This window comes from Taeniopygia guttata, chromosome 9 (genome assembly GCF_048771995.1).
Source record: "Taeniopygia guttata chromosome 9, bTaeGut7.mat, whole genome shotgun sequence".
Taxonomy (NCBI): domain Eukaryota; kingdom Metazoa; phylum Chordata; class Aves; order Passeriformes; family Estrildidae; genus Taeniopygia; species Taeniopygia guttata.
Window position 1 is genome coordinate 16,412,535 of NC_133034.1, and position 10,923 is coordinate 16,423,457.

General features: G+C 51.2%; 1 protein-coding gene across 1 annotated transcript; it reads right to left on the bottom strand.

Annotated features, from left to right (window-relative positions):
• Window positions 1–99: 99 nt before the first annotated feature.
• LOC101232826 (receptor-transporting protein 4) lies at window positions 100–5,350 on the bottom strand. The gene is made up of 2 exons (XM_072933560.1): window positions 5,108–5,350; window positions 100–4,067 (listed from the first exon to the last, which is right to left on the bottom strand). Exons 1-2 carry the CDS (start codon window positions 5,251–5,253, stop codon window positions 3,293–3,295), a joined length of 921 nt encoding a protein of 306 aa, XP_072789661.1. The 5' UTR covers window positions 5,254–5,350; the 3' UTR covers window positions 100–3,292.
• Window positions 5,351–10,923: the final 5,573 nt, after the last annotated feature.

The following is a 10,923-nucleotide window of genomic DNA, read 5'->3' on the forward strand; positions in this document are numbered from 1 at the left end:
TGAGGGAGTTCCCACTCAGCAGCTGGGTGGCTGGGGAGGTGGCAGACAGCCCAGATGTCACACTGTGACATGAAATAACTCACAGAAGTAGGCTAGATGTAAAAGGAAAGAAAAAAGAACCCAAAAAAGCAAACTTTATTTTCTGACTCCACTATATATACAATAGCAAAAATAATAGTGGATTGGAGGGTGAAACTGCTATCTCTCCAACTACACCGGTCAAACTAACAGTCTATCAATTCTCTCCACTCACAAAGAAGAATGCAAAACAATTATTATTTACATGAACAGTGTGTGAGAAAACTCAGTTGAAATATGTAAATATCAGAAAGGATAGGAACCTTTAGAAAAACTTTAAAACTCTCAAAACAATAGGGTGACACCCCGACATGGTAACTGGGGCTGAGAAAACCTCAGCATGGAAAGAAGAGAGCTGTGGGCAATGGCAGCGAGAAACTTGGCCATATCTTTGCTGGCAGGGAGGGAGCGCCTGCTCCCAGCACAGGAGGGAAGGAAGCTGGTCCGGGCTGCAGCATCAGCCTGATCCGAGCACAGCCCCGGCAGAGCCGCAGCAGAGGCACTCGTGAGAGGCACTCACCCACAGAACAATCCCCACGTACGTGGGCTTTGGGGGGACCATGCTACAGGGCAGCAGCTGGTCACAGAAATAGGAGGGAGGGCATCCCCCATGTGGGGAACGCTGTCCCGTCCCAGTGCTGGCGGGTCACTGGTCCCAGCGGTTCCCGGAGCAGTGCGGAGATCTGCAGCTCCATCTGGTGGCTCCGGGGCCAGGGCTGCTGAGGATGCAGCGAGAAGGCGCTGGTGAAGGCAAGGGTTGGTGGGATAAAAGTAGATTAGAGCACTTCAGCAACCAAATCCATACGGCGTCTGGACCACACAGCGTTTTCTTGTTATATATATATATTTTTTTTTTTTTTAACCAATAGCCTGCAGGTTGTCTAGCTGAGAATAAAGATGAACCTTACAGTAGCAGAAAAAGTACCATAAAAGGCTCTTCAGAATACTGCAGGGAGGAGAGGACAGCACCTGGGAAGCTGCACAGCCAGGGATTGATGTTGTGTGAGCCACAGTGAGTTTGTTTGCCTTTTTTTCCCTTCAGTCCATCATTCTTCAACTAATCCAGTCACAAAATCTTTGATATCATACCCATCTTCAGGATCAAATCATTTGCAAAGCCAGGAGAGGATGGATACAGCTACCTCAGTGGTTCTGCAGGTCTGCTTCTTGTTGGCCTAATTTGATAGACAGGCCTAAAATCAATTTCAGTACCTGAAGTAGTTTGAGGGTTGTTCAATTCAGCTTTTTCTACTCAGGTAAGCAGCATGTCCCCTGGTGTCTGTGTTTCAGCTCCTCCACCACACAGGCAATGCATGAATCACAAAGAAAGCAGAAAAGAAGAGGGAGCCATGAATGTGTTAGAAACCCCCACTTAACACCAGCAATCAGCATCCTATCGAAGCAGGTGCCTGGGGCCACTGAAGCAGAGTAAGCCAGGAAGTTGATGGAGTTAAAAGAAGTCATTCACCAGCCAGGATCACTGGCCAGCCTCTCTGAGAGGTATCAAATGAAAACAAAAGCTATGATGAGAATGCTGCAAGCACACCAAGGGGTGCTGCCTCTTAAATTGCTCCTAAACCCATCCAGGGCTCAGCAGTGAGCTGGTGACTGCATGCTCATCACTGGCACCTCGCTTCCCCAGGGAATGGCTGCATCTCCTGAATTCTCCTGTGGCCCCATGGAGATTGATTTCCCATGGCATCCCTGGTGTCCCCAGTGCACTCCCAGGTGACAGCCCTCACAATGCTCTCTCTCACAGGGCACACCATGCCCCCCCACCACCATTTGCTCACCCCAGGATCCTGGAGAAGACAGACCTTGGTAACCATGGTTGTGTTTGAGGCTTGTGATGTACAGGCTACAGGCTATTTCAAAAGTTTATTCAAGTTGCTGTGGTTTAAGCTCAGCCAGCAACTAAGTACAGTACAGCCTCTCTCACTCAGTCAAAACACCCTGGCCCAGCAGTTCGGGGAAGAGACTTTGAAAAGAGTCTGTGAGTTGAGATAAGAACAGTTCAATAATTGAAACAAAGTAAATATTAATAATAACAACAATCATGAACAGAGAGATAGAGACTTAATAAAGACAAGAGACACACCCTACAATTGTTTACCACCCTCTGACAGATGTCCAGCCCATTCCCCAGAGCAATCAGCCCCTGCCAGCCAACTCCTCCAGTTTATCCACTGAGCCCGATGATCTATGGTGTGGAAAGTCCCTTGGGCCAGTTCTGGTCAGCTGTCCTGGCCGTGCTCCCTCCCAGCTCCTTGTGTACCTGCTTCACTGGCAGAGCACAGGGAACAGAAAAGTCCTTGACTTGGAGTAAGCACTATTTGCAACTACTAAAATATCAGTGTGCTATCAACATGATTATTCCCATATTAAATCCAAAGTACAGTGCAGTAACAGCTACAAAAAAGAAAATTATCCCCATCCCAGCTGAAAGCAGCTGTGGCCACAGGACATGTTGTGCCCAGGGGTAAGTTCTGCAGGAGCCCAGCTCCCCTGCAAGGAACGTAAGAGTCAAGATGGTAGGCTGCATGGGGACAGCACATTTCCTCCCAACTTTATGACACCCACCAGGTCCCTAAAGCCCAGCAGGGTGAAGTAGCAGAAGGCAAGAGTCTGCATCTTCATCTTTGCCCAGACCCTGTTGTCCAATACTTGCAATTTCTGCATAACTGGGGCATAGACTTTGGACTTGCTGTTACAGCCTTCTTGCACTTGCCAAGTTTGGCACCCTTTGCCCCCTCTGCAGGGTACCCAGCTGGCCAAAGGTAGGGTAGACTGGCCATGTGCCTCTCTGGAAGCAGAGCTCTGCTGGGAGACAAAAACAGCCCCAAGCTTCCCTTCAAGATGCCAATACACACCTATAAAAGGCTTTTGAGAAATTAAAAAGCACAAATGCATTCTTGGGCTGAGGAGAAGGGGATTGTTTTATTCTTGCAAGTAATAAACCTAATCCTGTGCATGGGGTAGCTGGGAGATTCATCCTCATATAGAATATGTCCCGTAAGAATCCATCAGACCCATCAGTCTCCCAGAGGCTGTGGGACAACGTGCCGGGCTGAGGCATCCCAATGTGTTGCCATGCCACCAGGAGCTGGGGAGCTTGCTGAGCCAAGAGCAAGGGCTGATCTTGGGTACCCAATTTTCCAGGCAGTTCATCAGCTTCTCTGGTCTCCCGACTCCTCTCTGTGATCCCCAGGTCCCTCTACATAATGGTAAAATAAAGCACAATGAAGATGATCAGTGCCAAAACACAGAGCAAAGAGCTGCCGATGCAGCAGCACCGTTTCCAGGAGAAGTTGCTATTGGAGGGTGAGGGGTGGTGGGTTGAGGCTTCATGGCGCCTTAAGCCCTGGTGTTTCAGGGTCTGAGAGGTCCTGGACATGTTTGTATTCCAGGCAACCCATGCTCGGGCTGACTGCAACTCAGTGCGATGGGTCCTGGCCTTGCCCACACCAATCAAGGGCTTGCAGTCATCTGATCCCAGGGATGGCCATGATTCCGTGCAATGGGTTCCAGCCTCCCCCTCATTTTTTAAGGACTTCCAGACTTCTGATGGCCAGGCCAGCCCTGACTCGATGCTGTGCATCCTGGCTTTGTCCTCATCCATCAGGGACTTCCAGGCATCCAGAGCCGGGGCCCGCTGTGCCCTGCTGCAAATGCCGAGCTCGCAGGCCTCGCAGTGGGCACGCTCGTGTGGGCCCGTCACCGGTGTATCCACCACCACTTCCAGCAGGTCAGAGGGCTGGACAGGCTTCTTGTAGAAATACTGGAGGATCTTTATCACCAGGTTGTGCAGAATTGTCTCCACAGCGTCCAGGCTGAAGTCAGGATCCTCCAGCTGGGAGTTACGGCAGCGCCTGCATTTCTGGCGAAAGATTCGCATCAATACCGTGCCCCAGCCTTGGCAGTGGCACATGTGGAACAGGATGTGCACCTTGGCAGAAGACCAGCTATAAAAGCACTGGGAACACTGAAACCTGTCAGGACAAAGAGGAGACCAGCTCATCCCAGGTGCCCCAAGCTGAGCTAGAGGCTTTTGGCACAGTCAGTAGGGACGAGGGTTAACACAGACTATGGACTAACTTCACTCATGCAAGCTCTAAACCAAGCTGTCCCCACCCTAACAGCATGATGCCAGTCTGGGAAGTTCACCATGGATGTGAGCTGAGGGCTGGCCACAGCATTAAAGATTTCAGAAGCCAGGCTGTCTTTTGGGATCCTGGCCCACGGCCAAAACCAGGGGGCCTTGGAGTGGGAAGCATCAGGTCCCTGTTTGGGACTCCAGCCCCTCACCTGTGCTGGCTCATCACAGCTCAGTGGAAAGCCAGCATCGAGCCCAAGTCTGGGTAAGACAATAAAAGAAGCAAAATAGAAGGAAGGCGTGGGTGGAGGGTGCAGGGCAGGTGAAGAAATATCTTGAGGAGCCAAAAGGTGTGCAGCTCACAGCTCTTCATCTTGCACAATCTGCATGGGAGTCTCCATTTGCTGCCACTCAAGCAGGGTGTCTGAACAATGCTCAGGGTGGAAATGTTTGGGATGGGGCTTTTCATGAGCTGTGCAGAGCCACAGCCTCTCTCTGCCCAAGGCCCTGCAGCCTGGTGCAGGTGCAGCAGCTGCTGAGGCATCACCCCATGTCCCCAGCATGCAGTGGTTCTCCCTTTCCTCACCCTCTGAGTGCAAACCCAGAAGATTTAGTTCTAGCGAGGTATAACTCCCCCTGTTTGCTGAAGGAGCTCTTTTCATCTTGACAACGACATGGAGAAATTCTGGCCAAATAGCAGCTGCCCTTTGGACCTGCTGAACTATTCTCTCCAAATGTCATATTTTCCAGTTTGGCATTAAGCCACTGAGATCCAAATAAAAATGAAGAAACCCTTCGCAGCCTCATCCACCTCCAAACTCTCCCTTTTGCTCAAAAACCTGTTTCCTGCAAACAAATTTTGAAAAAGAAAAAGGTCCACATGGCAACTCATCAACCCTGATCCCACTCCAACAGGGACTGTCAGCAGCCCCTTACCTCCCAAGAGCATGGCGCTGCACAAACTCCTTCCAGCCAGGCCCACAGGCTTGCACCTGCAGGGCATCATCCTCCAGAAGTGTCCACGGATCTGTTATGTGCATTTCTTCCATCTTCACTGCAAAAATGCTCTGCCACGTGCTCATAGTTCCACTTGAAGCTGGGGATGGGGTAGTGACCAAGCTTGAAAGTTAAGGTTGCAGCTCTTGAATGCACATATGCAACTGCCTTTTCCCTATACTTTTCCGCTTTGTACAATGTTTTTGTGCTTGGGGAGGGGAACCTTTGCTCTTGCATGAGCAGCACCACCCCAGCCCAATCTCTGGGTCAAGAGTCTCTGCTGACACTGCACCAGGTCTTGGCCAGGTGAAATGTCCCATAAGGCAAGGACAAGGTGTGTTTCCTCAATATATATACATGAACCCCTGACCTTGGAAAGCCACAATGCTCCTCTGTCCATAGGCAGAAAGACTGGGAAAAAAACTCCCTGCCAGGCTGCCATGCCCATCACATTCACGGCAGTGGGGAGAATTTAGAGAGATTTGCCCAGCTTAGGAATAATGAAAGTGAAACCCATTGAAAATGCAGGACTCAGCAGCTGATAAAACTCCAGATAACCTTATCTCTCTCAATAGCTGCCACCAACCATGGGCTATTTTTACTAATTTTCAGTCAATTTGGGCAGAAAAAGGCCTAACATGAAACTTCAGGGTGGAAAGTTGGGGAGGATAGCAGGGTACGTAAAACCAAAAGAGATGAGGTGTGCTCTGAGCTGAGAGCACCCAGGCAACGTATAAACAGCAGGGCTGGGGCCGCCTGCAGCCCTCTGCCACCCAGCTACAGGAAATCCCATGGAGAGCAATCCAGGACAAATCCCATGGAAAGAAAGCAGGTTAGATAAGATGCCAAATGATAACAGGGCTTGAGTTTGAGAAAGATCTTGATAAGGCAGGTTTAGCTCCAGGCAGTCCATGTAGGTAAATCTCAGGAACCACAGCCTGGCAGGGAGGCTCTAATCTTTGCTGCTGGAAGGGAAAACCCAGTAAGTCAGTTTGTACTGAAAGCCCTATAACAGCTTCACAACCCTCCTGTGAGAGCAGAGCCAGGAGACACCAGGAGATCCCAGGGCAGAGCAAACCTTCAGATTCCACATTTTCCTTCTTTGAGGTTCCTTCCACTCTTGATTACACCTTGATACCATCATCTGGAGCAGGACTGGAAGGACAGAAAGTGCTTGGAAGCAGGGAAGCCAAGACAAGGTCTTCAGGAGGCTTATGAAGAAAGCTCTAACCTATGGATAGACCCTGAGCCACCCTTTTGCAAAGACCCCTGTCATGGGTTCATTGGGTCCTGCTTGGGCTGGGGCAGTGAACTACAAGCAGGACAGTGAAGGAGGGATCATCCCACCAGTGTTTTCAATGTTCACAGAATGAGGCTGGGGGACATCCCTGGCTCAGGGCTGGTGCATGAGGAGGAAGAGATGAAGCAGCAGATCATTCTGGCCTCCTCTCATTCCTTTCCCTGGGGCCATCATGTCTATAGAGGACCCCTTCATGTATCCTGAAGGGACCTTCTTCATGTATCCTGAAGGGGTCTTCAGGACTACAAATCTCATGGTGCAGAAGGTGGGAGCTAAGTAGGGAAAGGGTTGGCCTCACAGCTGGCACCATGGCCAAGCGTGGCATGGGGACCCAGCCAGCAGCAGGGTGACCAGGATGGAGCTCCCACCCTGCAGTATCTGCCAGTCCTCTTGACCCCTTCTGTGTTATTGTCTAAGATTTACCCTGGTGGGGTTGAATGCAAGAAAGGCCTTCCCTTTACATTTGGGCATGCTTGTGTTAAACACCTCCAGCTATTCTGAGGAGGAGAAGCCCCTTGGGGACACTCTCATATTCACCCAAACAAGGATCTGTGGTTTCAGCCCAGCTCTTCCTCCTCGAGGCTGCTGACACAGAGCAGAGGGGTTCTCCCCATGGGACAGGCACCACTCCCCACACTTCCCACCCCAGGGGCCAAAACACTGCCCCTCTGGCACACTGCTCAGTGGGAATACAGAGGCATACCTGGTTCCTCGTGTGGGAACGGGTCCCTGCCTTCAAAACCTGGCTGTGATGGAAACCAGTGCCCTGTTACGTCATGGCAACACAACTCAAATCACGACCCACAGTGTGCTGAGCCCTCATAGTCATCTCTGAGACAGCCGAGTGCTGGTCCCTCTATTAAAGCTTTTGACTTGCTTTTACTAAAGGGACTTTCCTAGAAAAACCCACAGAGACGAAATTGCTTCAACATCCTGTTCCATTTCACACACATCTCCTGGCTCTGCCCAAGCACCTTGCTGCTTATCAGTACCTGCCTGGAAACAAAAGCTGTTCCTACAGGATCTCCCCACAGCCCAGCCTCAGCAGGGAGTGGGGACAAGCTGTGTCCTGCACACAGCATGACCTCGTTGGGCTGGCAGCCTCTGCCAGGGTCAGACCCTGCCAATCCTCTTCACTCCGGCACACTGGTCATGGCTTCTCCGTGGGATGCGTGAAGGAAGCACACAAGGTGCAGCCTGGGTGGTAATTTCCCTGCTGCTTTTGCACAGTACGAAATTATTTTTGACTTGAGCTCCCACCCCTGGGTGAGCCGCCTCTGTGTGTGCAGGAAGGTTTCCCAAAGTTCTTTCTCCTCCTCTTCATCTCTCACTATGTGTCAGCCTCTACATTCCCCACTCTTCCAGCCAAGGGACAAAGTGCCCACATTGCTCATGAGGACTCTCCTTGGCCCACATGCACCCCATTCCTGCTGGGACATCCATCCCTTCCTTTGGCATGGGTCACCCCATATCCTGGCCCATCCTGCCAGGAGTCCCTGGAAGGGGCAGAAAGGGGCATTCAACCCCATGCAGGACTGGAGAAAGGAACATGCCCTCAGCAGTGGGGATGCTGTGTCCATGAGCACATCAAGGTTTACAGGACAGATGAGCTGACATCTAAGCAACAGGGCAGAACCCTAAATGTTTCTCACTGCTTGCTTCATACTGAGGCTTTTTCCCCTTCTGAAGACTTCCCTCATTTTTTCCTGTGCTGAACACACCCAATTCTTTTCCATCAGTCATTCTTTCAGGAAATTTTTTCTCTTTTCTCCAGGTCATCAGGGTGAATTCAATTTCTTAACCCCCACCCAAACAGCCCCTACACCCTCTTTCAATAGCATCTTGCTTTCATGTGAGCCTGGCTTCCCCAGAAAATCTCTGTTGGATGTGTCTGCTGCACGAGCTATTGATAATTGTTCATGGCATAGAGCTTCTTGAGAATCCATCCACCCACAGAGGCAGAATTTCCCATTTCCTCATTTGCTTATGAGAATGTAATGTAAGGCAGCACAAAGATAGCATCACTCACGCTTTCCCTGTAGTACCCAGTCTGTCACCCTAATGAAGAGAAAATTAGGATAGTTTGACACAAGTTCCTGCTAAATCTGTGTTCTCATCCCCAGCACTGCCCTGTCAGTGTTTGCCACTTGGTGGTAATTTGTTCCAGCAGTTTTCTGGGTGCTGAGGAAGGTTGACTTGTCTAGAATTTCCCGGATCCTCTTTTTTCTGCTTCCATGAAGCAGACGATGAATTCATATCCTCCTGAGACATGGCTCCATGGCAGGTCTCTGTGCCTCAATCCCCTTCCAGCCTTGATGCATTTGACAATGAATGGTTGCCACCCTGTCATGATGAAACCCACCAGCTCTAGGGACAAGCAGTAGCTACAGATTCCCTTCTATGCTGAACCCTTGGAGCAGAAGGGTCCACCTGTCTAAGGGTTGATTTGGGGAGAGGAGGATCAGTTCCTCTGGAAAGGGGGCTATGCTCAAGCTGGACTGCCCCATCATCCTGGACTTCTCACATGGAGAGGGATGCTGAGCAATGGAAAGAGATTTAAGGGGGCAGATGGATGTGAAGATATGGGCAGGTATCACCCCACATGGGTTTAGGCTCCTTGTCCAGTGATGGTCCTTCCAGGCATAAGGAGCAAGCTTCCAGGCATAAGGACCCCCTCCAACAAGGCTCTGTGCCAGTGCCATGGGCAGTGGGTTTGGTCTTGGGACAGAGGAGCAGACAGACACAGGGCTCCTGCCTGGCCCTCCAAGCCCCATGCACCAGGATCTGGACTGTCATCTCCCTCATTGAGCATCACATCCCACCAAAGGGAAGAAGAGAGAGGAGAAGAAACTCTGGAGACAGCTCAAAGCAAAACTAGAGAAAGCAGAATGAGGGTGTAGGAAGAAACACAGATACTCTGTAAGACTGCAACAGCTCAGTGACAGTTCCTGAGAGACTGGTCCCACCCAAAAGCCATCTCATTAACCCAGTGGACAAATAACCCCATACCTGATGCATCACCTCCAGTCCAAACTGTCTAATCAAAAACCTCTGAGACATCCCAGTGCCCAGGACAGTGGTCACTTGAAACTGACCCTGCTGTCCTACAGCCTGACCACCCCTTCTCCCCTCAACACCTGCAATGCCCTGGTGTTCAGGAACGGTGCTTTGCTGCTCTATGGCACAGCTCTCCTCAAAGACACAGCTGCAAAGTGCAGGAAAGGATTTCCTTTCCATCTTCATCTGCCTGTCCAGTTTTCCCTAGACATGCTTTATAAGTTCAGGTTTCTTGAAGAGATGCTTTCACACATGTTGTTTCCAACGCCTTTAATCAAGGCTGGGGTGTATAAGGAGCCAGGCTGGCTCTCAAGCACCATGTAGTAGGTTTTTGCTTGCTTAGGTATAGCCCAGGCATGCTGCCACTCATCCAGCTTTCTGCAGATGCTGACAGGACCGGTCCCAGCTCTCTGAGGTCTCCCAAAGGGCTCTGACCATTCCTCATCATTAGGACCCTAGTGTGGGACCAGGGTGAGGCTCTCCAGAGGTCTCAGCTGGTGTGTGGTCTCAGGGGGCTGACGAAGCATTTTGGCACTGAGGTGGTGGCAGCCACTCCTCGAGGGAGCGCTGGGTGCCCGCAGTCGGAAGCTGCTGCTGTAACTGCCAGACCAGACTGTACAGGAAATGCCGCAGCTCCAGCACCCACAGCCCCCCCTTGGCTGGTTCTGGGTCCCAGCACAGCAGGAGCTGTGGCACAGGGATGGGGAGCCTGAGGGGATGTGTGTCTATGAGGGGGGTAGTATTTGGTACAGTAGCTGTGCAAATATTTGGGTGCGCACACAAATTTGTCTGGTACCTCGCTCACACATCTGTGTGTTCATGAGCATTTGTGTGTGCTTGCACATGTGTGCATGAAGAGCTCTGCACACAAACATACTCAACTTCCCATTCCCAAGAAGGATACTGGAGTGTGGGGCCTGACACCCACCTCAGGGCACTGCTTGGTCTGGGGATGCTCAGCCAGCACAGCCAGTGCCATGCCAGGTGCAGGCGAGTATAGCTCATGTCTGTCAGTGCTGGCCATCCCATGCTCCAAGCAGAGATGGGAGATGGTGTCTGGCAGCCTGGAGCATCCCCAGCACTCATCCCATGCATCTTGAGGCCCCAGCCTTCCTCCCTGCAATGGGCAGCATTGCAGCCAGGCTGATGGGGAATGGAGGGCACAGACACTGCTGCAGACTGGATGCTCTCCCATCCCAAAAGGCAGTGGGAGATGCTTTTGCTACATCTTCAACCCCACTGGATGGCTTGGGAGCCTCTGTCAGCTGCAGACCACCATCCAACCAGAGAGGAAAGGCCTCGCCCCAACTGCACCTGGAGGAGTCATAGCTGCAGCCAGGGAGTGCAGGAAGTGCTGAAGGTCTGGCACCTCTGCTGCCTAAGAGGTAGGATGGAAAAT

Bases quoted from the DNA above. Each gene is read 5' to 3' on its own strand.
- LOC101232826 (XM_072933560.1), bottom strand. From the start codon at position 5,253: ATGAGCACGTGGCAGAGCATTTTTGCAGTGAAGATGGAAGAAATGCAC. The intron at 4,068-5,107 runs GTAAGGGGCTGC...TTGTCCTGACAG, and splicing joins CAGCGCCATGCTCTTGGGAG to GTTTCAGTGTTCCCAGTGCT.